Genomic DNA, 25,748 nt, shown 5'->3' with positions numbered 1-25,748 from the left:
CACTGTCTAGAATGGAAAAATCCCTATTACGATGCTTTGATCAGGACCGAGGAGAGAAATCCCAACTAGGAAGAGAGAGTGGCATCTAGGATGATGCAATGGACTGGTGGCCTTTTGAATGATGGATGTTGCCATCTGAGAAATATCTGTTAATTTCTTTAAAACTTTCCCAAAAGCAAGGGTTAAGAAATCATCTAAAGGACGGTCATCTTATTTAGCCCTCTCAACCATGGTGGAAATAGTCAGAAGGTGACATTTGAAAGGAAGAAAGTAATTTTGGCATCAAGGCATCCTGATCTGTACCAGGCTTCTGATAACGCTGCTCTCTGTAGTTGTGAAGGGTGAGGAGGCCTGAACTCCTCCTCCTGGCTGACCACAAAAGGAAAACCCATTTGTCACGGCCTCTAGACTACTAGCGTTTCCTTAAAGAAAAGAAGTAAAGTCAATAGAAATTCTAGAATCATAAGATCTCAATGAACTTATAGAGAAGCAAGGAATCTGTTTCTGAAAGATAAAGTCCTCCCATGAAAAAGAACAGAATTCTAGATGGATCAGTTGAAAAAAATATTCAGTGGAGCAACTTAACGCTTTGCTAAAAGTCAAAGAACTACGTATCAAAATACAAAGCAGCAGGTTCAAATTACAGCAGGGATGGGCTGGCCACAGAGGCCCTCAGCAACCCAGGCAATACTTAAAATAATAAAAATTAAGAAAAATTAAAAAAAATATGAAGAAAATATCCTTCCTCTCTTTCAAATATAACTTTAATTGCCTTTTATTCTTTCTATCTGGAAGCAGTAGCGCTAACCTTAACAGTCTTGACTTACCAAAAAATATATATACGTGTGTGAAATAAAAGAAAAGAGAAGGGATCGGTGGCAGTGTATGCAAAACCAAAACGAAAAAAAAATTACTTTTAACAATCTCACTTTTTTTTGTTTTTTTTTTTACACAAATACTGTCGTAAATATATTAAAAAAATCAGCATTCTATCTGGTAAACGTCACTTTTGCCCCTCTATAAAATTTTGAATTAAAAAAGCCTCAAGAACTTTTTATTATTCCCCCCCCCCCTCCATTTCTCTTTCTTTTTCTCTTCCACAAGAATATATCCTGACACTTTTTTTTTGTTTTTTTTTTTTGCAAAGATTGTTGGAAATAATCCTTCTCTTGTACCTAGAAACATAGGTGCAAACCTCTGATATCTTTGTTTTATCTGCATTCCTGCCTTTCATGAAAGTCCCTCTTGATTGTGCTGAGGCTGTGGCTCAGCGAAGACACTGAATAAATACGATAGCCACTGTTGCTTGATGCTTGTCCAAGTCTTCCTGGCTTCTGCTGAAAGGGGGGATATGAAGGAGGTGGGCCAGGGGGTGCGGACTCAGCAGAATCTGGGGGAGAAGCCTGCCATTCGCCTTTCCCACACCACCCGACCCACTGCCCGTTCCCATCCCCCCCAGCCCTTTTATGAAATCAGACAACGTGGTAGGTGGAAAACAGCAGGGCCTTTCCTCTGGGTTTTCAACCAGAAGCGATATTCCACAGTTTTAACTGGTTACTGTGAAGTCCGAGCGGCCAGAATTGTGAAAATGTCCACTGAAACACTGCAAGCGGTGTACTTAAAGACAGTAGGCCTTTTAGATTTTGTTATAGATTTTTTGTAGTGCTCTTCACAAGTGAAAAAAAAAAATTTTTTTTTTTTACTTTTTTTTTTTTAAAGATTTTTTTTTTTTTTGTAAAGAAGGGTTGTATTTAGAGGCCAGTAGCTAGAGATCCAACCAGTGGACCTCTTGAAGCACTACCAGGCCTTAAGGCCACCATCCGAGGGAGGCTGGGAAAACTATCATTCACCCGAGCCTCCGGAAATGTAATGTACCAGCAGGCAAAAAACAGTTCTTCATGTAGTACAAAATGAAACGAAACAAAAAACAAAAACAGAAAGTAAAAACGAAACCAAAACATTTCTTAAATTCTAGTGCCATAGCTTTTTTTGTTTGTTTGTTTCTTTTTTGTTGTTTTGTTTTGTTCATAAGAAAGAGAGAAAGATAACTACTTATCCGTCAGACACGTGCATCCTCATGTGGTCGTTGAACTGCTCGATTTGGTCAAACTTTGCTGGACAGACGGAGCAGACGTAAGTGGTCCCCTCGGTGCAGGCCACCACCCCCGGGGGGCCGGCGCGGGCACCTGGGGGTGTTCCCGCGGGAGGGGTCCCGTTGCTGGCACTGTGCAGGGCCACGTGTCGCTCCAGGAGGGTCTTGTGGGAGAACTTCTTTTTGCAGATGTAGCACTCATAGGACTTCTCCCCCCGGTGGAGACGCATGTGCACATTGAGAGAGCTTTTCTGGGTGAAGCGCTTGTTGCAGATACTGCACTGGTATGCCCTCACTCCTGTGTGTGTCACCATGTGCTTGATAAGGTAATCCTTTAAGGAGAAGGAGCGCCAACAGATGCTGCATTGGTGGGGCTTCTCACCTGTCGGTGTGGGAAGAGACAGCGAGCAGGACGCAGCGAGACACAGCAAGGGAGAGAGAATGAGAGACGGAAGAACAAGACAACAGAAAACAAAAACAAAACAATTAAAAAACAAATCTGACTGGTTCACACTGCCCTGGAAAGATCCAGGCCTTCCTGACCTGTCATGTTCTGAGAGACCTTGCTTTAAGGTGATGCCAGGACCATCTAGTTTTCCACGTCCCCAGGCCAGAAAATGGCTCTCTTGGAAAGCTACAAGATAGTCCCCCCACTAAAGGCTTCCAAAGGACATTCTGTGATGAAAAGGGATGGCGACTTTTAGGGGGTTGTTTTCAGCATCATCATGAGGAGATTTAACTGTGTGTTTCCCATTAATTTTATCAAACACACGCAAGAAATAAGAGAGAGGAGAGATCTTTGAAGACGTAGGGTTCTCTAGAATCTTTAGAAACCAAGGACAGTGGTTATATAGCTTGGCTCTTCGGGGGACAGTCTCTGTTTCCAGTATGCTGTCTAGTGAATGCACCTGTGCCTTGACAGGTCTGGAAAATATTGGCCAAGTCATTACTGCTCCAAAATATAGGCACAAGTCGTTCTGAAAAGCTACACTTTAAATTTGATTTATTTTACACAAAAATCTCCCTGAAATGTAACGTTAGAGTTAACTGGCTATTCCATCTTGACTGCGCTGAGCTGCAGACTGGCTTTGTCTGGTACAGAGGTTGAGTAGGTGGTGGACAGCACAACAGAGTCAAATGGTCCTGTTCAAATCCGGGCACCAACGCTCGGCATGGCTCTCGGACGAATCTCCAAATGCCTCTGAGGTATACAGTCCTACTTACCTCACTGTGCTAGTGTTGACATAAATACATATGAAATCACTTTGCAGACCACCAAGGGTGGTATGGGAATACTCTCATGGTATTCTTATTGCAAGACTATCCTTTCCCCCGACCCCCAATTAAATGGTTCCATACGCATTTTTGAACTCTGGGGTCAATTTAAAAAATAGTTTTCTCTTTCTTTGTTCTCAGCCTGTTGGCGGAAACCCTTCTTTCTCCTGTTTACTGCTTTGGTTTGCTGTTGGCTTAGAAACCGAATGTTCAAGCCTGTTAAAAAGATTAAGGTAAGCAAAAATACTGTTACTAAATGTAATACTACTACTACTAAATGTAGTAACATCCACAGGCCTGTGACATCTCTTTGGATGAACAGACCCTTGTTTTTGTTGGTGCTGTTTGTTCTCAGCTCTGCTCTTGACAGGTGAGATGAAATGCATTAGGGTGTTTCCATCTGCCCCACCTCATTACTGATTGCCTAATGGAGGCACCCACCTCGGAGAAAAAAGTCCTTCTATGTACTCTTCCATAACCCAGCCCAAGGCCCCAAGCCTTTGAAACTCTCTAGTATAACTGTTCAATATCTGGATTATGTATCGGGGTAGAAAATCTATTTCTTAAAATTGAGTTAACTTCCAATTAAAATATGTGCCTTGACTGTGTTTCCGTTTTCCCCATTATGAAACAGAAGAGGTTTGAGGTGTCATAGTAATAATGGCAATGAAAACAATCACCATGTATTCAGTGCTTAATATGTGTCAGGCTCAGTGTTAGTGCTTTATGTTCATGATCTGTTTTATAAAACTTGATCTCATCAGAAGCCTTTTCTCATTGTGTTTGTAAGTGTAAAAGGATATGTTTTGAAGCACAGGACAGTGAGGAATGGTTGTTTCGTTCAGGAATCACTCTACCAATTTCTTAACAATGTCATTGGTCTTTGAACCCTTTTTTCCTTAGTTATTCACAAATGTTTTGGCCTAGCTCCCTCTCCTCTCGACTCTTCTCTGATTTCTTTCCCTACATTCTCACTGATGGGACAGGATAGGTCCATAGGATCATAGGGTTAGAAGAGAAGAAGTTCACTTCTGGACAAATGGGGGACTTTAGGGAAGCCTCATTCCTAAAAGAAGACTTCAGTCTGTGCATGGTGTTTATGTAGGTACATTCTTTTGAAATGAGAGATTCCCAAAGAGAGACAGCCGTGTGTGTTATTTTTAGTTGGAACATTTCTGTCAGCTGTAAACATGCTTGAACTCAAGCTGGTCTTTGCCATCCTTGTGCTTTGAGTATGTACACTTTCTAGAGGCTACGATAGGCTGGCCAACCATCTTTTAAAACATATCCACCTATCACCTTTAATGGGAAGCTTGCCTTCTTAAGTTCCAGATGGTATTGTGGCTACTGAAACTTTATGTTTAAAATGCTCTTGCTATTTGAAACTTTCACCTTCTTACAGTGTGTTTTTCCTCTAGGCAAGGTCACTCATGAAGGCTTTTTGCTTTCACAACCTTCTAATCTGACTATAAATTGATTCTTCACAGTTGTTATCTTTCCCTCCATAGCATACATCTGTATGTTGTTTGTATGCATGTAGTGTTGGTTCAGCTGTTAATTATCTGTGTGACCCTGGGCTTTCTAAATCTCCCTGGGTTCATTTCCCCTTCTGAAAGCAAGGAGCTGGACCAAGCACTTGCCATGGCCCTTTGCAGATTTAGTGGCCTTCTGCCCACCCTGACCCACAACCCCTGAGGACTCTAGTCCAGGCCTTGTCAGCACATGACCTGAGGGCAACCTGCTTCAATCACTCACTGCATTAGCAGTCCCACATTTTAAATAGGACAAAGTATTCTGTTCCCTTCCCTGCCACAGAAAATGGTATGATAGTTAATGAGGAAAAATGTTTGTAAAGCACTTGGGAGCTCCTTAAAGGAAAGCGCTCTCTATAATTATTAAGGTGCTGTGTTGGTAGAGCATAGGTATTTCAAGAACTGTCGTACTAAATTGGGCATATTTTCAGATTAATCAGGTGTCCAGAACTTTCATTTATACATGTGTGAATTTGAGACACTATCACTCAGTAGAAATGTTAATATTTTTCTTTCTTGTTATTTTTCTGTCTGTTGCATATAGGGACCCCGAAAGGGCTTTCAACATTATACATGAAATGGATGTGGTCTGCTAATTGTTGCTTTCAGTGTGGAGAAATGAAGAGTTAAGATGATTGGAAGTGGATGGTTCTTCAGGACTGAGACTATAGTCAGGAATGGCAAGCCCAATCATTGTGTTAGAAAGAGACACAACATCCAAAGCAGACACTAGAATTATAACATAAGGGAGAAGCTCATATAAGCCCCTTCACTTTAAAATGTTCCATTTTGGGCTATACCGATGTGGGAGTCAGATATGAATTCCATTTCCTTGGCTGAGTGACTTGGGTATGTTACTTAACCTCTATAAGCCTCAGTTTCCTTATCTGTAACTTGAGAGTAATACAATAAGACCTGTCTTGTGAAGGTATTTTGAAAACTAAAGAGATAAAGCACTTAGCACAGAGTATGTGATCATTTTAAGAAAAAAAAAAAAAAAGTCAACTGTTCTTTTTAGTAGAAAGAAACTGATGATAAATGAAACCAACTGAGAAATAGTTTGCATTGCATGGGGAAGCCAACTCAGGATAAGAAAATTTTTTTTCTGATAATCAATAAAGCAAGTGATTATACTGCAGCTATGTAATTCAGAGTTAAGGGTATAGTCCGCTCTCAGTTACATATGCTAATGACAGAAGCAGTATCATGAATAAAATGTCAGCAGACAGCACTGACAGAGGGTTTCTGAGCAAGCGACAACTGAGTTCTGGAGGCCAAGAAACTATACGCAAGTGGAGAAACCAAAGGGGCGGCAGTGTCCTTTACAATTCCAACAGTGTGGGGGGAGCGGTGAGCGTATATACTCCTCCAGTTTTTGATGTCTGTTCTCTAAAGAGCCTCTTTTAAACTCCTTCTCATGGACCAGCACTGATGCTCTACCATGAATGACAAGTGAGGGAAGAAAGAAAAAAAAAAAAAAGAAAAGAAAGGAAGAGAGATACTGTTAGGTTAGTAGATACAGAGGGTCTGCCCAAAGTTTAAGTAAAAGATATCCTACTGGGCTGAGACACCCCAATTCTGAATAGTGACTTCTGTATTGGGGGCTCAGCAAGAACCCACTTATTCTACTGATTCTTTCTCACTCTAACCAGGCTTCTCCAGGCTTGCAGAAAGTACAGTGAATGCTATTACCGGGATGTTTTCAGAGGCACTGTTCCCACCTGTCTCTACCATACTCTTGGCATCTCCATCATCTACTTTAACACGACACCCTCTTTTTTAGGTGAGTATGGTGAGGGGTCAGAAAGCCAAAACTGGGAGCTTGGCGAGAGGGTAGGTAGCAGGGAAGGAAAAGGAGAGTAGGGATCAGGGAAAGTGGTCACTTGCAAGGAAGGAGTCCTGGAATACAGAACATCAAGGTCAGAACAGAAAGTGGGAAAGGTTCAGTGGCAAGAATGGAAGGGTGCTCAGACAGAGTCACAAAGAGCTTTCATTGGCTGGAAAGTCTGCTCTCCACCAGAGAAGTCTAGCTGAAGGAAGGCCTACACACCTGAGATATGGTTGGTGTCCTTTGCCTCCACTCCTGAGGGTGCGATCCTGGTACCAGCTTGGACTATGAGGCTGACTGGGGGGGGACTGTTTACTGGGGACACATTGCATTCAGAGAACATCTGTGGCTTCAGTGACAGGTAACATATTTTGGTGTTGGCAGAATTTTGAAGATCTCAGGGAACTTCATCCATGTTATTTAACTTCTCTTACAACTTTATGAGCAGGTAGATACTAAAATCCCCAGAAGATGGTATTTCCATTAGAGAGGTAATGTCCTGAGGGTCACCCAAAAGGTCAGTAACAGATGAGAGGATGATTTCACCCTAGCCAGATTATCACTTCCTCCTCCTGTTAACGATTTCCTGCCCTCTGGATTATGCTGCAAAATGTATGATATTACTGTAACATATATCTTCTTTTTTTTTATAAGTTTATTTATTTTGAGAGAGAGAGAGAGAGAATGAGTGGGGGAGAGGCAGAGAGAGAGAAAGAGAGAACCCTAAGCATGCTCCATACTGTCAGCACGTAGCTGGATTTGGGGCTTAAACTCACGAACCATGAGATCATGACCTGAGCACAAATCGAGTTGGATACTTAACCGAGCCACCCAGGCACCCCTAAAATATGTTCTTAAATGGCTTTGGTAATTTTATGGTGTTTGTGGTTAAGTGCTTTCACAGAAATTATGCTATTTGATTCTTAGAGCAACCATGTAAAGCAAGTATTATTAAGATCCATATATTTTGTGGCAAAAAAACCTAAGGCTCAGATTGATTGCAGAACTTCTATAAGGTGAGGTTTACCACTCTCAGAGAGTGGTAAAACCAAGGCTTTCTTATTTCAAATCTTATACTTGTTCATTTCTTCACTGGCTTGATATAATTAATAGCCCAAATTCTGTGTGAGGATTATCACATTATTACCTTGATCTCAGCATTTTTACACTATTTCTGACATGTTATGTTACTAAATTCCTATATCCATTTACATCAAATTCCTGGCAGAAATAGCTGAGCTTCTCAAAGTAACAAACAAAATTATCATATATGCAGAGGACACTAACAGACTAAAAAACGGTCACCAATAAATGGGCTGTTGATAGTATGATTCAGAAAAAGCCCAAACATCTACCATTTGTTAGTGAAGAAAACACAAGTAGAAATGCAGATACAATAAATTCTTCAGAAAATAAAAAAAGAAAAAGAAGGAAAGAAAAAGAAATTTAAGTCTTGCTAGAAAATAATGCATTTATGTATAAGTCCCTTGAATTAAATTCTCTGGGAAAACATGCCCACATTTCTGAACATTCATTCACTTACTCACTCAAAAAGTATTTGTTAAGCTGCTACATATGCTAGCTTGTATTCATATATAGAATTTAAAGCAAAGAGTCCTAAGATTGGGTCTTAAAAGAAAGTTCCACCTGGATAGTATTGCGAGATAAAATACATGACATCCAGTGAAATCTGACTTTCAGAAAAGAAATGAATAATATTTTAGTCTAAGTATGTCACAAATACTGCATGGGACATACTTATGCTAAAAATACACTTGTTGTTTATCCAAAATTCAAATTTAACTGGACATCCTGTATTTGTGTTTGCTAAATTTGGCAAACCTATACCTGCTGGTAAATAAATACTTCAAATGCCATCCTGGTCATTCAGTTCATTCACTGATCAAACATTTATTGAATGTTTATTATGTGTAAGGTATTATGCTGGGTATATTGAAGTATAAGGTATATAAATATCTTTATCTATCTATCTATCTACCCACCTACTTACCTATCAACCATTTCTGGCTCACAGAGTTCACATTATAATAGGAAGGTGCAGAGACAACCCCGTAATAATAATACAAGTCAGTATTTTAAGTGCCAGGAGGCGTACATCTGCCATGGTCCTTGTGCAGTTTGAGAGCCTTAGCTCACCTCTCATACATGAGATATTTGCCTCCGTAATATAATTTAGCCACTATAAAAATCAAGCTGTTATTTTCAACTGGTTTAGTTGTTGCAAATGCATAGGTTCTTATGAGTGGAATTTTAGGGAACAATGTTACGTAACAAAAGCAACCTGATGCGATCCTCGTCATCACCCAGCCTTCTAGGGAAATGATTCCTAGCTTAATGTGAATCAGGGCTCACTGAAACACAGATAACTGGGCGCCATCACAGTGTTTCTGATTCAGGTCTGGATGAGCCTGAGATTATGTATGCTGCTGCTATGGGGATCACACTGTGAGAACCACTGCTATTGGGTTATTTTTGCATTTTCCCTATTGCTTGACTTCCATATGCACACTGACACCAAGTCTTATCCTTCTGTGTCCTCTGTCCTTGCCTTCCTATTCTTTTGACTTTTGTTTTGTCTCTTGAGGGGAGGGGACATAGAAGAGCCCTGCTTTGCTCCATGACAGGACGGTTTGTGTTTTTGGTTTTTTTCTCTGACTCTCTTATTTTCAAATACCTCCTTAACTCTTGGTTTCCTTTCTCACAACTTTTATGAGGCTGTAGTAAAGTGAACTGGAGAAACTCTGAGGAGAAACTCTGAGGAGAAACTCTGTGGTTTGTTTGGGAGTGGATAGAATGGTTAGGTGAGGGGTTTTCTTTTACTCTTAAAAAAATCATTAAAGAATGAAAAAAAAATGCTGATGTTATGAAGGAAGTTCAGGGGAAATCCAAGGAGCACCACATTGCTTCAGCATTTGAATTCCATAGAGGATGGAAACCTGTTAAGAGCTTATTATTCAGAGATGTGAGACAGAGCAAAGAATTTCAGTGCCTCTTGGGTGGAGGGGGCTAAGATAATAATGATGATGGGTTTTTTTTTTTTTTTAAACATTAGCTAGTACTTTACCTTCTATGACAAGCTCTTAAATGTAGCATACCTTTACAGCTACTCAAAAGACAAGAAAATTATTATTTCCATTATAAACTCAAAGAATCTGAGGGTTATAAAATTAAGTGACTTGCTTATGGCCACACAGACAATTAAAGGAACCAAAACTGAACCCAAATAATATAATTCTAGTATAACTGTCTTTCACTTATGTCCCACTCTAAATTTTAGTGGTTCCCTGGTTCCCTGGTTCCCTAACGTAGAGCTTAGCTCCAAAGTCAATACAATGGACTACTGATTTGTTTCAAACACTTCCCTTCAATGAATATGTGGATCATTAACCCAGAGCCCCACAGAATTTTATTTGGAATCCCGATTTCAGAATAGATTCTCTGCAGTTGTCCAAAATAAGTACTATTTACATTAAACCTTTGAGTAACTGAAATGCAAAGCCAGGTACCCTGCATAATAGCTGTGATGCAGAGATCTCAAATATCTTTCCTTTTAATTCTATCAAGCTGCTCTTTCTCAGTAAGATTCTTTTAGATTAGATTGTAGAGATTATATAAGATTATATTAGATTATACAGATTATATTAGATTATATAAGAATACTGAAACCATCCATACTTTTCCAAGTATTCCTAGTACTTTCTAGAATCTTTTTAGAGCAACATTTGGACTTTTTTTGCTCTGGATTTTTATCATTTCCACTGGGCTCCTGTGAAGCTGGGAGGCCCCATTTTTTTTTTTTTTTTTTTTTTTTATGTTTTCCCAAGAAACTGGAGAGAACTTTGTTTTGAAATGGAGGGCGCAGTGAATCCAGGTCCTGAATTACTTCCATATGTTCAGGCTGTCATGCCTTTTGAAAAATCTAGACCAATTGTTCTTTGACTTTGTTAGGTTATGGATTCGTTCCGTTAGACAAAGGTCTTGATAGACAGATGGCCCTTCCAAACTGCCACTGACAAATAATTCAGGGTGAATGGGAAGAATTATGCTTCTTTTGAATGAGGTGCTCAAGCGATATCTGTGTATTATTAATTGTTCCCAGACGTAGCCATGTCATACACACCAATACAAAACCTTCATAACTTACTGAGGACCTTCATAGTTTACTAGGTTATCTAAAGGCTAAAGGTTTGAGAATAATTTAGATTTATGAAATGACTTTACTTGTAGGTTTTGTATCTATGATGTCTAAGAGTACAAACCCATTGCTGGTTTTCTCGTGGGCAAATCTAGTTATTTGGGTTAACCACAGAATCCTTTAGTGAATCCACTGGATAAATGCGTTTATATAGCAAAAAGACAATTTTTGATAGGGCACTGAAAATTTTATGTTCCAAGTTTAAAGTCTTATTTCAATATGTGATCTAATAGAATTTGTGAATTTTATATCTACTGGGTCTACTGGAAGGGATGCACATTGGGGGAGGGGGGGTGGTAACAGAAATGTATGGATCCAAGACAAGCAAACTAAACTTTGGCTGAGGATACACTTCCACAAATGGTCTCTTTTTCCTCCTTAATCTTTGATGGTTTATGTGACAACTATTCAGGAAAAGAAAGGGAAAAAAATTTTGAGAGCACTTTTGTAAGTCATAAAGTGCCACATAAATAAAAATATTACTGCTTGATCCATTTACCAAATAATGATGATACCCATACCACATGGAAAACTACCCCTGATTGATCTCAGGTGATTACTGAATTCACATTTACCCCAAATAAACATAGTGACTTACCTACCTGATTTCCTGCTAAATTCAGTAGTGAGTTACCATGTTTATTTGGAGGTATGAAAATTGTCATCTTTAAGAACAACTGATTCACATAAAGGCACATGCATAGATTTACATAATGTCTTGCCTTAAGCTGACGGTTAAGAGGGCAAAGTTCATTGTAAGTAACGTTCGGTTTTAGTTGTTCACTTCCAGGTTGGGTACCTTATCTCAGTGTTTGTTTTCCTTCCCTTCTATTTCCTAACTTAAGTTTATGTGCCTTATGTCCTATCCCCTAGATGCCTGCTAGCTTATCTGAGAAACAAAGTTGCTTTGAGGAACTAATTTATTTTCATGTATTATAATTCTAGTATATAATTTTTTCTGGCAACTTTTTTGTTTTTTAACAGGGTGTTCTGGAACCAGAGGTATACCAGAAGAGTGACTCTTGTGATAAGAATTTCAAATATGGTGATCACCATTGGGGTAGGTATTTTCAGGTACAAGAGAATCTATGTGACATCATATCACATATATGGTCACTTAATATGGAGGAGCATCTGTGGAATTCTCACTGTGTCTGTTCTGTTACAGAGCTGGAAAAGGGCAGCTGGGCTGGGCAAAGGGCTAGGAGGGCAGGAGATCTTAGCTCTAGAATCACAGAATCCAGGGATGAAACACCATCTCACCCAATTACTCACCTAATGATTGGGTCCCCCCTACAACATCCCTTTGAAATGATCATCCATTCTCTCCTTGAACACCTCTAATTATAGACACTCAGTTCCTTTGGGGGCTGCCTATCCCATCTTAGAGCAGCTCAGACCATTAACAACCCTTTTCTTTTATTTAGTTGAAAGAATCTCCTTTATAACTTCCAATCATTGGTCCAGTTCTACCTTTTGGAGCCAAACAGAATAAGCTTAATGTCTCTTTCCTCCCAACCATTTAAATAAAGCTAGCAATACTAATGTTAGCTACCATTTATAGAGTGCTGATTATGGGCCGGGAATTGTTTTAAGAGCTTCATGTATTAATTAATTTAATCCTGAAAATAACACTATAAGAAAGATGTATTACTATTATCCTGTTTATATAGACAAGGAAACAAGTATAAAAAGATTAATCAACTTTCCCAAAGTGACAACGTTTAGTAGTGCCTAAGTCTAATTTCAAACCCAGGCAATGTGGGTCCAGAGTTCCAGCTTAACTACTACATTATGCTGCCCTTGAAGGTCAAATACTTGGATGTGGCTTCTATGATGCCCTGAGTCTTTCCTGCAGGTTGAACAGCCCTAGGACCTTCAACTATGATATGCCATGGCTTTGCCTTCCTTCGTCATCCTAATTATACTCCTCTGAATGGGCCCAATCAGTTTATTGTCCTTTTAAAAGGTAGTGCCCAGACTAATCTGTGGTCTCTAGGTGTTGAAAATAGAGAATAAGCAGTAGAAAATAGAGTGAGTCTATCACTTCTCTTCATTTCAGGGACCACAAATGCAGCATAAGCTTGCATCAGCCTTGTTGTGGTCTCTTCAAGCTGATGATTCACACAGAACTTACTACAGACTAAATCTTTCATTCCTATTCTGCGTATATGACTTTAGTCATATATGACTTTAGCCTATGACCACCGCACTGCTGTGGAAGGAGTGCTCACGGTAAAATGAAGTGACTAGAGTATATAATTTCCAAGGACTTTTCCACCTAGTTCTAACCACCTAGGATCAAACAATGTATTACAAAGTCCGATGCATTTAAAGGATATTGTGCCTGCAAATTCTTCATCAGACTTTTTTCCCATTTGCCCTTCTACATAAAGGGTTTCTGTGATTTTGTATTTGGTGGCACAATGCTTCATTCCTATGACGGGGGCACCCTTGGGGCTTCTAGAAGATGGCTCCTTCTAATCTGAAAGATGACTCCAAGACTTGCCTTCCACTGCTGTCCTGCCCCTCCCTTCCTACAGCCCCCCTGACACCCACAGCCCACTTCCAGGTCTCCAGGAGAGCCTACACTCACCTGTGTGTACGAACATGTGCTTGACGTAGTTCTGTTTGGCGGTGAAAGTCTTGTTGCAGAGAGTGCACTCATAAGGCTTTTTTTCGCCCTGCCCACTGGCTGTGCTGTGGCCTGCGGATGGGGCCAGGGGCTGTGGCGCTGGCAGCTGTGCAGTAAAGGTCGACAGGCCGGGCTGGGACACTGTCACAAACTGGGTCTGCTGGCCTGCCAGGGGCTGTGGCAGGCTGAAGAGGAAAGGCTTGGGGCCACTGCCCGCGGGCTGGGTAGTGAAGAGGGCCGGCAGGTAGGTGTTGCCGGCTGTGCCAATGACCTGTGTGTTGCTGGTCAAGGTCAGAGGCATCCTCAAGTTGCTGGTGAGGGTTTCTGTCTGGCGTAAGTAGAGCTGGGTACTTGGCAATGGCTGCCCAATGGACGTGTTGACCGAAGGCTGCTGCAGGACGCTCTTGTCGGAGCTGTTGCTGACAGTGATGACCGTGTTGTCCATCTCTACCTCGTTGCTTCTCTCCGGGGAGGAGGCACCTGTTTCTAGCTGGTGCGGCTGCGGGCCGCCCTCGGCAGGAGCTTCCGTGGCCTGTTCGGCTTGGGCAGGTTCGGCCTGGCCATCCCGCGCTGCCCCCGGCCCGAACTGCTGCTCCACAGAGTCAGGCTCGGTGCCTATGGAGGAACTGACGCCCGAGTCGAAGCTCTCGCCCTTGGGCTCACTCTCGGTGCCCTCCGCCTGGTCGGTGTCTTCCGTGCACTCCTCGGATTCGTTGCGCTCCAGGATCTGCACCCTTTGCTGCCCATAGTAGTCATAATCGTCCTCCATCTCCTGTTTAATGTGGATGTTGCCCACCAGGGTCTGGATGCGCACCGGCCGGGGCTGCTTGCGGCAGTGCGTGGTCTCGGGGGTGGTGGACAGGTAGCGCTCCATCTGCTGCGAGCGCTCATGGATGCGCGTGATCCAGCTGGGGTCTTCCATGTGGTGGTCACGGGGCAGGCCGAGTGCAGTCTCGTGGTGGCTGACCACCGCACCGCTGTAGAAGGAGCGCTCACCGCTGCCATTCTGCATGGAGCATGCGTAGAGTGCCGAGTAGATCCTGTCCACGCTGTGCTGCGGGTGGCTCTGCAGGTAGCCCGACTCAGTGTCGCTGCTCTGGCCCGATGTGCCTGACTCGGGAGTGCCCCGTGGCGTGTCCTGGCCGGAGTCCTGGATCCCCGGGAACACATCGCCCACGTTCTGCGACACGATGCGCGTGCACTCATCGATGACTGTTTTGATCTGCAGGATGCTGGCGGCCGTGAGGATCTGTAGGGCTTCCGACTGCGAGACGCGCAGCACGCCGCTGTACATGAAGTCAATGAGCTTTTGCACCGACTGCACCGACACCACGGATGGGATCTCGATGTCGCTGTAGCCCAACAGCAGCTTGTCCTGGAAGAAGGGGCTGCCGGCTGCCAGCACGCAGCGGTGTGCGCGCAGCATGCTCCCGTGGATGCGCACCGTCACGTCACAGAAGTGGCCACGGTTGCGCTGCTCGTTGAGGGTCTCGAGCACGGAATTGCTGAAGTTGTGAAGGTTGATGCTGTGAATGCGCTCGGTCATCCCCTTGCAACTGATGTCACCTGCACGGTGGGTGGCAAGACAGACACAAGACAGGGCGTGTGGGTCAGGGCTAACTGACTTCATTCCTAACACCCATGTCTTAGGTGGGTAATGCCCATGGCTCCTGGAAACAGCCCCAACCCCCCACCTTGCAGACACAAGCAGGCTCTGTGGCGAGTTGGACATGCTTTGCACAGCAGGCTGAGGTATGATGGCCTACGGGAACAATGCCTTTCTTCCATTTGGCCCCAACAATGCCCCAGCTATTTTGGGTACTGAATCCCTGTCAATGCCCTAGAGCTTCAGCCAGGGTTGTCGAAGTAGAGCAGCCAAATAAACAGATGGGTCATTTGCCTGCTCTTACTACAACTTCAGCAAATAAGACCTGAAAAACAAATGGAAGATTGGCTCTCATGGAACTGTCTACTTCCACTTTAGACAGGTCTAAGACGAGGTCCTTCGGGAAAGCTTACATTTTTCCCAGTTTTTCAAGGTTCTTGATTTTATTCATAGACAGCAATCATATTCATTGTTAAAAAATAAACTCCCTTCCTACTCATTTATATGTATATTTCCAAACCCACACCATGTATGCAAAAACTCTTGGAAAATTCAGTCCAGACTAAGACATCCACCAAACAGCTGCTGCCATGTTTTCCAGTTGAGGGACAGGTGATGGAATGCAATCTGCTGGTTGAAGGGGCGCTCACCCACTGTTTTCCGTATGTACACATTCTTCTTGTCATCTCTGACAATCTGAGAACTTTCTAACTTGGTTGTATGTGATATGGATGGTTTCCTGAGTTTCCTGAAACTTAATGTAGAAGGAGTGTTAAAAAGGTCAGAGATGGCAGCACTGACCTGGCAGACTGTAGTATACTAGGTGCTCATATTTAGTGTCCAAACTGGGCACTTCTGAGAGTGCAAGGGAGCACTGTTAATAATTAGGTGAGGACAGCAGGAGTAAAGCAAGAATGGGATGTGTGATCACCCAAGCCAATAGAGTGCTGTATGCACTTGCCACAGCTCCCCGTGGGAAGGCAATAGTGTACTATGGGGAGGCTGTGGATAGCCTGACCCATTGCTTATTCCCCACGTTCTGCAGACAAGGGATAATGTCGGTAACATCTGGATCACAGATTGAGAAATAAAATGGATGGCTGTAACACTAAGTCTTAGGGCTTTCCTATTTTTCTACCTCACTTCTCAAATGGCTCCAAAGAATCCTTTTCTCTGAACCATCCTTCATTTCTATTCCCTATTCCTGCCTTCATAACTGAACAATCAGCTTGAGAGGCCAAGTGAGGAGGCTTTTACCACCCAGGTGGCTCAAGCACAGATTGTTGGCCTGTGACCCGGATCTCTGTGTCTTGTGAGAAGTAACCCCCAGAGGTAATGACCTGCAGATGGGAGGAATGCCCACCTCCTTTGGTTCTTTCTCGTCCACCTTAGGAGAGAGGACCGGTTCAGGAAAGTCTGAGCTCAACTAGCTCTACCTTGCTTCACTCGATCTCCTCCTCATGCTATTTGAGCTCAGTTGGTGTGACCACATCCTTTTACATACTCATTTATTTCCTTTGTTTCCATCTTTATATTTTGTCAGCCTCACATATATCCAGTTAACTTAATAAATGCCTAGAGGCTCTATGTTCACTTTCAGTGATATGATTTGCATTGGTTTTTACGTAAGAGAATTCCTTCTTGTTCTGGCTTCCATTTGGTCTATTATGTGCCTAAAATACTGTATTGGGCTACAGTTTCTATTTTTTTCACTGTTGTAAAACAAATGGTCTTTGCCAGATTCAAGAATCATGGTGAACCCTCTATAACCGTGCTAATACAAAATAGAGCCCCAGGGGAAGGCCCCAATAACCCAGGAAGAAATGTTCAGGAAATCAGTCAGCAGACCAAATTCTAAGACCTTGCTGAGTCCTCCATGCACATAGAGCATGATAATGACAAGAACATTTATTTTTTAAAAGCTTACCACTTATTACCATATCATTTCACTGAATCGTCACAGCAACCCCTATCACACAGGTAGTATTATTATCCTCATTTTTCAAATGGGAAAACTGAGGCCAGAGAAATCAAGAAAATCACTCAAGGCCACTTAGGCAGTTGGTGAAAGAGTGGCATTTGAACCCAGGTGGTCTGGCCCTAGAATTCACATTCTTACCTGCTTCATTGCATTTGCATGCTTTGCCCCAAATGAAGTCTGGCCCTTAGGTGTCCATGGGTCCACTGTAAAGCTGCATGAAAAGGTTTGTCCAATATGTCCTTCAGTTACTTCTATATCTACCCATAAATTAGCACGGTGTTCATGTTTCTAGGCCTTGGGACTTCAACATGGTTTCAGTAATCTAACTTAAAGACATCTTTAAGTTGCACTAAAATGTAGTAAGACTACACTAAAATGTAGTAAGGCTTTTCTTTGTTTTAATATATTTTTTAAACGTTTATTTTTGAGAGGGGGGGCAGGGAGAGGGGACAGAGGATCTCAAGCGGGCTCCGTGCTGACAGCAGCAAGATCCACAAGATCCTGGCCTGATCCGAAGTCGGATGCTCAACTGACTGAGCCACCCAGGTGTCCCAAAATGTAGAGTTTTCTACATATAAGTTTACTATCACTAAGGTCTTTTTTATTTAAGTTAACAGTGAGCACTAAAACTGGCCGAGTCTCTGATAAAATCACCATCTCTAAGTAGGATGGATTTATTAGATAACTTTTTTCCACACAGGTGAAAATACTCTTTTTTTTTTTTAACGTTTATTTATTTTTGAGACAGGGAGAGACAGAGCATGAACGGGGGAGGGTCAGAGAGAGAGGGAGACACAGAATCTGAAACAGGCTCCAGGCTCTGAGCTGTCAGCACAGAGCCCAACGCAGGACTCAAACTCACGGACCGCGAGATCATGACCTGAGCCAAAGTCAGACGCTTAACCAACTGAGCCACCCAGGCGCCCCAGGTGAAAATACTCTTTAAACACACATTTGCTCATAGCACCAGTCACAGACATATCACTAGATTTGCCATTTATGATGAAGAGGTGTCTTCCTTCTGATTAATTCTGGAAAGAAACTCTACCACAAGTATCATAATAATTAATATCATGTAGCATTTCACAATGGACAAAACTCTTTCACATATAATATCTTAGTATTTTCTTAAAACCATCCTATATGTTTTCAGGACAAGTCCTATTACTACTATTTGATGTACAAATAAGTTGAGGCTATCAAAGTGTTTAAATGACTTAGCCTAGGTTTTACACAGCTAGTAAGAGGCAGGGTTAGGATTAGAACCCACACCCTTGATGTTCTTCCCACTGCATACCACTGGATCTCTGAAGAATGAAAACTGGATCGCCTAAAGATCTAAGGCCACCCTAATTCTCAGGACATAGAAGAAAAGATAAAAACACTGAGAGTAATGATGAAGGTTGCTTTACAGAGGGAAATGGTCAACACCAAAAGCTGTCATCACACTGCACACATTCACACACACAATCTCATGAGAAAAAATTCAAACTGCTTGCTTGAGTGAACTGGTCGAGTCTATCCAAACAATCAGGTAACCCTATGGAGATAATCACAAAAAACCCATTACATGGTCTGAATTATGGTTTCTGCAGTAATGTCAACCAACTTCGTTAAAGACCACAGAGACAAACTCCAACCTGCACACATGTACAACCTGACCTGACGAGCCTAGTTGGATTTTTATAGACACAATTTTTAAACATCTCCCTGAGTGCACTGGTCCCACACTGCAGTAAGCAGCCATGAAAGGCTGAATGGGCTTTGCTGATACGGGTACAGATGCTATGGGGGACCCTGCCTCTCCATTCAAGCGCGCCTGGTTCCTCCCGCACACAATGCTGAAGCAATTCTTTCCCAGGCTTTCTTTTATATTTAACACTAATACAGTGGGAAAAAGTTTCTGCCACAGCAAGGCAATGTCCAGGCTTTTGTGAAGCAGGCCTTTTCATCCAATGGGCATTAATGTATAGATTCCAACGGAATAAATCTGAAATAGTCTACTGTAGAAGATTTGTTCCCCATTGAAAACAAATCTTGATTAGATGGTTATTCAGGGACTGTATAGGAAGGAATGGTGTGAAAATGCTAACTCCATTCTTTCCTAGATTGGCACTGAATAGGCATTTGGGCTATTCAAAAACAAAACAAAACAAAACAAAACAAAAAACCACCAACCACCCTCTTAACTCTACAAAACCATACAACTTTCCAAAGATTATGTATATTTGGGGACGCCACCTCACCCCAAAAATACCCCACGATGGTGTGAACATAGAACTGCGGGGGTAAAATGAAGAGTTGATAAAAATGGTTCTCTGCGTGTTTAAAAATAATAACCGACCTCCTTTCCACTAGAGTAAAAATATAGAGTCAGCCTGAGATGGCATTCACTAGAAACACACAAGGCATCCTACCACAGAAAGTGGTCATGTATTCTGAATGACTGTGTTCTGTGAGCGAGCACAATACGGATGGGGCTGAAGCGGGGCGAGCACCGAAGGGAAAATCGGCTTGTGGTGAAAGAGGTGATGGAGGGCCTGGCTCTGCCTTGTAGGAACCCGGCTCCTGACTGTCTCTTAAACTGCGGGTGTTCGGGGACAGGACTTAGCATGAGAATAAAAAGCTGCTTGTGCACAAGGGAAAATGAACAAGAAAGGAAACAGCAGGCAATACAATCTCCTTTAATTAGGTGTGAAATCCAGTCCTTTCTCAGCCCCGGATATATAAAATCAGACCAGTGCAAGGGTGAGGTGCTATAGAGGGAGATGGGAATTTGAAGTCTCTGTGATTTGGGAGGAAACACCAGCTCTCAAATTAAAACCAACATGAATTTCGGTCAAGTCAACACGTCTAAGTCAAATGGCAGGGCCGAAAAGCCCTTGAGCTTTCAATCTGGGCCAGCAGGCTCACATGAGGTAAGTGGGTCAGCTCACAAAATAGGGCTAGGGTGGCCAGGCCTCCACAGCCCAGGCTTTTATATCACACTCTTTGCCACCTTGCACCTTGATACTTTTACTGTGTTGAAGTTTCTCTTTCGTGTATCAGGTGATTAGTGGTGATCGTAAGCTACCGTGTGTTGGTGCTACTTACCAAGTTGGTCATACTAGGAAAGACCGACTCTTCTCCTGAGAAAACAGGGATGCATGTGGTCACTCAGGTCCCTTCCTCCCCAAATCTACATCTGTTGCCCCTGCCAGGGCCAAGACCTTGGATATTTGAGTTCACGTATGTGCCGGGGTGGGGAGGAGCTGCTGAGCCTGAGGAGGGCAGAGGTTGCTTCCTCACGGGCTTCACCATCCAAAGCAGATGGCCCAACACATTCTTTCTATCTCAGGGGCATCTTCACAATCTTTGTGAGACAGGGAAACTGAAGGACTCCGTAAAAACCTGCTTTTTGTTCCCTTTCCCACTTCTATTCTGCTGGGACCTGCATCCCTGCCCTACACATGCCTTAATGTATGTCCTCCTTTGTAAGGGACAAGGAGTTCATGATCTCTTTGGAGTCTTCCAGCACAGCAGATAACATCTAAGGACTGACCAGGCTAGGTCATCATGTGTATATTCCAGACCACTGGCGCTAGACATCTCGACGCCAACACCCCCTGGCTCCAGGGAGTAAGTGACTTATGATGGACACCTGGACTCTGTCCTTGTTCTGACCAGTTCCTGGATGACTGAGAGGACATGTGCACCAGACCACAATCATCAATAAAAAATCCCCAGGCCCCAAGTGAAGATGAGACTCCCTCCTTTCCTTTCCGAGTCTCCCACACACTCTGTCTGTACCCGCACTCTCTTTCTACCTTCAATAAACTCTGCTTTCACCTCCTCCTGGCTCGCGTTTGATTTCTATCCTGCACGCAGCCAGGAACCCTCTTGGCTGGTCCTGTGGGATGGCCTCTGGGTCGTGGGACCCAGCCTGTCAACATCATTTGGAGGGTGGCTGGGAGCACTGGAGAAATCACTTACCGCTGGCTCCATACACCTAGCATATCCTAGCTGTCATTGCCTCTGGATGTGGACCCTGGGAGGGTCATTAGCATATGGGAAAGAGAGCTGCACTGCCTTATGCACCCACTCCTGGGTGTAAAGGGAGTGCTTTGGTTTGTCTCCCAGTGAGAGTTGTCCTCTACCTTCCTGATTGTCTAAGCCCAAGGTACAGGAACCATTAGAGGATATTCTCTTTTTCTCTCTCTTTCTTTTTTTTTTTTTTTTTCTTTTTTACCATTGGTAACAAATTGTTCTCTTAAAGCATTAAAAATTTGTTCAACTTTCAGAAATTAGATTTTCAAACTATTTTCAGGAATATACCACCTGTGAATGTTGGGAACAGTCTGTATTTACTTTTTAGTCACCACTTATTATTTTAGCTGGACAGAGATAATCAACTTACTAACTTGCCTGAAGTGTTTACAACACCATTCTACTTATGATCTCAGTACCATAGTTGGATATGTCTTTCATATTCCTTGAACTCTTATTCATACATGTAAGGAACTTTCATTCCTTCCGAAGCACAGTTTAAGTATTGAAAAGGTCTTTAGGAAGTGTATGTGTGGGCTTTAGGGGTATCCACATATTATCATGAATGGGCATGTTTCTACTTTCTTAGGGATAAGGTCAATGTCTTTCATTAGAATCTCAAAGAGGTCTGTATTCCCCCCAAATTAAGACCCACGAATCGAGAATTAAGTATCTCTCCTCAGGCTGCTCTTAACTACTTTCAGTAATCAGAGCCTCTGAAACTGATGTCGCCTTCATGACTGCATCTGAGGTAACAGGCCCGGCAGGCTGATATTTCCCATTTACTTGAGTGGATGCTATTTTATGTGATCAACGCCACAGTCTTAGCCAAAGTGACAGCACTTACCTTTCCAAAGAGAATGATTCAAAAATAAAAATAGGATTGAAAAGGAAGAGAAAAAAAAGAGAGAACAGAAATATAGATGATAAAGTACTAACACTAGCTGAGATCTGGAGGAATAGAACAGAGCTATATAGTCTGACAATTGGTGAAGCCAACTATAGGTTTTTATCAGAGCGGATCCCCTTTGAAAGTTAACACAAATCCATATAAGAACTAGGAAATATCCTTTAATGTTTTTTGGACTGTTAAAAATGAGATATTGTGGTATAAATTGAACAAAGAATAAATACAAACTTAACATGCACTTCTTTTTTTAAAAATCTGAATGTGTACTTCCAATCTAGCCAACAAGGTAGAGTTCACCTGAAAGCCCTGTAGTACTTCAAACAGACGGCTTTTCTTTCTTTTTCTCCCTTCCTTCCTTCCTTCCTTCCTTCCTTCCTCCCTTCCTTCCTTCCTCCATCCCTCCCTCCCTCTCTCTGGTCTCTCTCTTCCTCCCTCCCTTTTTTCCTTCTGCTACACCCTTAAGTTTTCCTAAGCTTCAAGTATGGGGAACAAGGGGGGAAAACTGAATTAGTAACTCATATACTCTGTGATCTTCAGGCCCATTCCCAAATCTGGACTGAGTCTCCATTCTTGCCGTCCTTCCCCTCTCTTCACTCTACCAAAAAGCAAGAGCTTCACGCTTCGTCTGAAGGATAGGAAGAGACTGATACTGCCGGTGGGATTTCCAGGGCCAAAGGAAAAGTCCCACAGAAGCCTTTTGAGTTGGCTCTGGAGGCTCTCACAGTCTCTCTCAGACAGCCCAGACCTTTGGCTTGCCTGATTCCACATTCACTCTGCTGTTACCTCCAAGAAGGGACTGAGAAATGCCTGATTATGCATCTAACATTGCAAATACAACTGACTGATGGATGGAGGTGTTTTGGGGGTCACCTGAATATTCACCAATTCATGAGTGAAACATTTACTGAGAAAACCCTCTTGGAAATGGATCCATAAGGACACAGGTGATCTAAAATCTAAAACAGTGAAAAGAAATTCATCCATAAGGACCTTTGATATTTGAAACGTATACTCATCAATCAACTTCTCCCTGACCTCAGTGCCCAGGAAAAGCTGGTTCTATGTTTATCTTTGTGGACCCTGTGAAAATCGTACCTGGAGCTCAGAATCAAAATTTAGGTCAAATTTTCAGAACTACATGGGACCTCATGGTATGCTTTTCTAAGTCAAATTTACCCCCTGGCCTCATTCTAGTGTCAATTCCTTATTTTACTTCAACTCTGATTTCTTTTTTATAGTTACATGTAAGTATATTTTCCTACATATTTACTAATGTATTGAGTATTCTTTTAAGCCAACTCAAATCCCTTTAGTTATGAGGTGGGGATATAATCAAACAATCAAGAAGTAATTGAACATCAATTTTATGCAACCAATTCTAAATATAAGTTAAAACTTCAGCTTGGGGTATTATCAAGCTACATGCTTTGTGAATTTCTATACTTTGAGCATCTGATTCCAGTGGAACAAAACACTGAATGTTCAAACACCTTCTTTATTCTCTTATAGTACAGCTTGTGAAAGCTAAGTTTTAACTCTGGGAACAAAGGCATCGGACAGCTATAATTCTAGACAACATTCTGAAAGACACCTATGCCCTCATTCCAACGCTGAAATGAAATGACTTCTTCTTGAGAAGGCAGGACCTGCTGGGACTAAGGAAGAAAGTCATTGAAATCTGAGGTTGATGCCTTTAAATCCTCTTATATCATAAACCTTTTGAGACACCTTTTAGGAGTTTGATTTTTTTTATAAAGCTCTTTCCTTACAAATTTAGCTGCTGCCCTATTGTAACCTTTTCTTTTGTTCACTAAATCTGGGGAACAAAAACACAGAGATGCTGCATCCATGGGTGGGATACAAAAATGAACAAAGGGATCTACTTACATTCACAGTTAAAGTATGCAGTTTGAACTTGGCTTTGGATAGGCCTTAAAGAAGGATCTTTATATTCAAATGTACAGTTAATAAGTTCAGTCCTTTTCTTCTGCTTGAAAAGAAATTAAAAATTTTAAAGTGTTTATATAGAAACCAGCATCTTCTTACTTACTAATCTGTTCTTCTTTTGATCTGTATATCATCCTGTACTTATTTTAAAGGAAAAACACATTTTTAATTTGACTGAGTTCAAAGATCCAGAATAACTCCTAGGAATGGCATTCCTTTGGAAAATATCAACTGGTGTTAAAGTATAGTTAAGTAAGAAATTAATTTTTTGACTTTGGGACAACTTTTATCTGAATTTCAATGAGTGAGAAAACAGAACCCCATAGTGTCATTTTTAAAAAGCTGTTTTTTACTCAAATAATCAGAACTTCCCAATCCACAGAACTTCCTTTGGTCCTCTGTTGCTGCACTGTTTTGAAACTGCTTTTGAAGCAGATCTTCAGATTTGCTCAGTGCTCAAATGTTCTCTTTGCTTACGTCTTCCGGGAAAAAATAAGTCACTTCCAATGTGACAACTGGTTTTCAAGCACAGTTCTGTGTATTGGTAGAAGGGGGCTACAGTGTTTCTCTATAGAGGGCATGGGCTTGAGCCATGATAGATTGTTTTACTGAAAAAATGAAGGCCTTCTATCTCAAAGCAACAAGGAAAAGCCAAGGAAAAAGGTTATTATTATTATTTTTTTCTGGATTACTAGAAAAGTTAGAAGCACAGAGGGGATTTGATGTTTAGGACAAGTAGTTGAAACTACCTCTCGACAGCCCAGCTAGGGCGATCCATCATGAAACCAGGCACAGAGTTTCCTTAAGAAAGAATAAGATGTAAGTCTTCTAGGATGAAGAAGATCCTAGGTAAGTGTTGTTGGAACTCAAAACCTTGGGAGACATGGATAAATAAAGGGAGTAGAAGGCATACTTCATATTATTCTAATGAGGAGTAAGATACTTCATTTTTATTTTATTTTTGTTATACTTTATGTGTTCTTTTATATAATATTTTAGTACTATTTACCTGTCATAGGAGAAAAGATATTAAGCTGTAAGAGTCTTCTATAGCTGTAGGTAACATTCTAAGAATCTCATCTCACTTCACTGGTTTGATCTTATTTTCCCATTTTCCCCAAATAAAATCTTTGAACTAATCAAAGAAGTTGGACATTTTGCCATCTCTTGCATGCACTGCAAGAGCTTATTCTTAATTCTCCTCTGCTGAATTTGTCCTGAGTTCTGAAATTCTGTGCTTTCCTCTACTTACCAGACCTTATGACCATTTGAGAACCCTATAAAAAGTTCTTCCTTCTCTGTGGAGCCCTTCTCTGATTGCCGGGTCCATCTTAATTTCTCTCTTTTCTTAGTTCCGACTGGTTGGTGAGGTAATAGATTGAAACATTAATTTCTGTTTTTTTTTTTTTTTCTTTTCCCCACTGAATGAGAAAACTTTCATAGCAATAAGGCAATTAAGAAAAGCTAAGCTTGTGCACAGTTCTGGGCTCTCTTAGGAAGTTGTGGCTTCACAGTCCAAATCAGAAGTTAAGCCCTAAAGACAAAGCCCCAAGATGGAGAGCTTTGTTTTGGGAATCTAGGCCCTCTAAGGGAATTAAGCTAGGCCCTTACTAGGGTGAGGAGGGTGAGGCTGGTGCTTTGGAGGTAGACTGAGGTGGCCTGTCAGGAGAGAACAATAATTACCCCTCAAATGGGGGAAG

The 25,748-nt window shown here is 41.9% G+C and overlaps 1 protein-coding gene and 1 long non-coding RNA gene across 5 annotated transcripts in view; one reads left to right on the top strand and one right to left on the bottom strand.

Moving 5' to 3' along the window:
- Positions 1 to 235: 235 nt before the first annotated feature.
- ZBTB20 (zinc finger and BTB domain containing 20) overlaps positions 236 to 25,748 on the bottom strand; it is a 769,186-nt gene continuing 743,673 nt past the window's right edge. For all 4 annotated transcript variants that reach the window (XM_032594753.1, XM_030330006.1, XM_030330007.1 and 1 more), the window contains 2 exons: positions 13,540 to 15,144; positions 236 to 2,474 (listed from right to left, as the gene is read on the bottom strand). In XM_032594753.1, the coding sequence (XP_032450644.1) occupies positions 2,053 to 2,474; positions 13,540 to 15,144 (2,027 nt within the window). In that variant the 3' untranslated portion in view covers positions 236 to 2,052. The remainder of the gene's footprint in view (positions 2,475 to 13,539; positions 15,145 to 25,748) is intronic.
- On the top strand, positions 3,516 to 14,885 carry LOC115523755. The gene is made up of 4 exons (XR_003971832.1): positions 3,516 to 3,600; positions 6,552 to 6,682; positions 11,928 to 12,003; positions 14,807 to 14,885. It is a non-coding gene; the product is annotated as an uncharacterized LOC115523755 (long non-coding RNA).

The sequence above is a fragment of the Lynx canadensis genome, chromosome C2, assembly GCF_007474595.2.
Source record: "Lynx canadensis isolate LIC74 chromosome C2, mLynCan4.pri.v2, whole genome shotgun sequence".
NCBI classification, from domain to species: domain Eukaryota; kingdom Metazoa; phylum Chordata; class Mammalia; order Carnivora; family Felidae; genus Lynx; species Lynx canadensis.
Note: the sequence above shows the minus strand (reverse complement) of the source record. Positions and strands in the feature narration are given on the sequence as shown.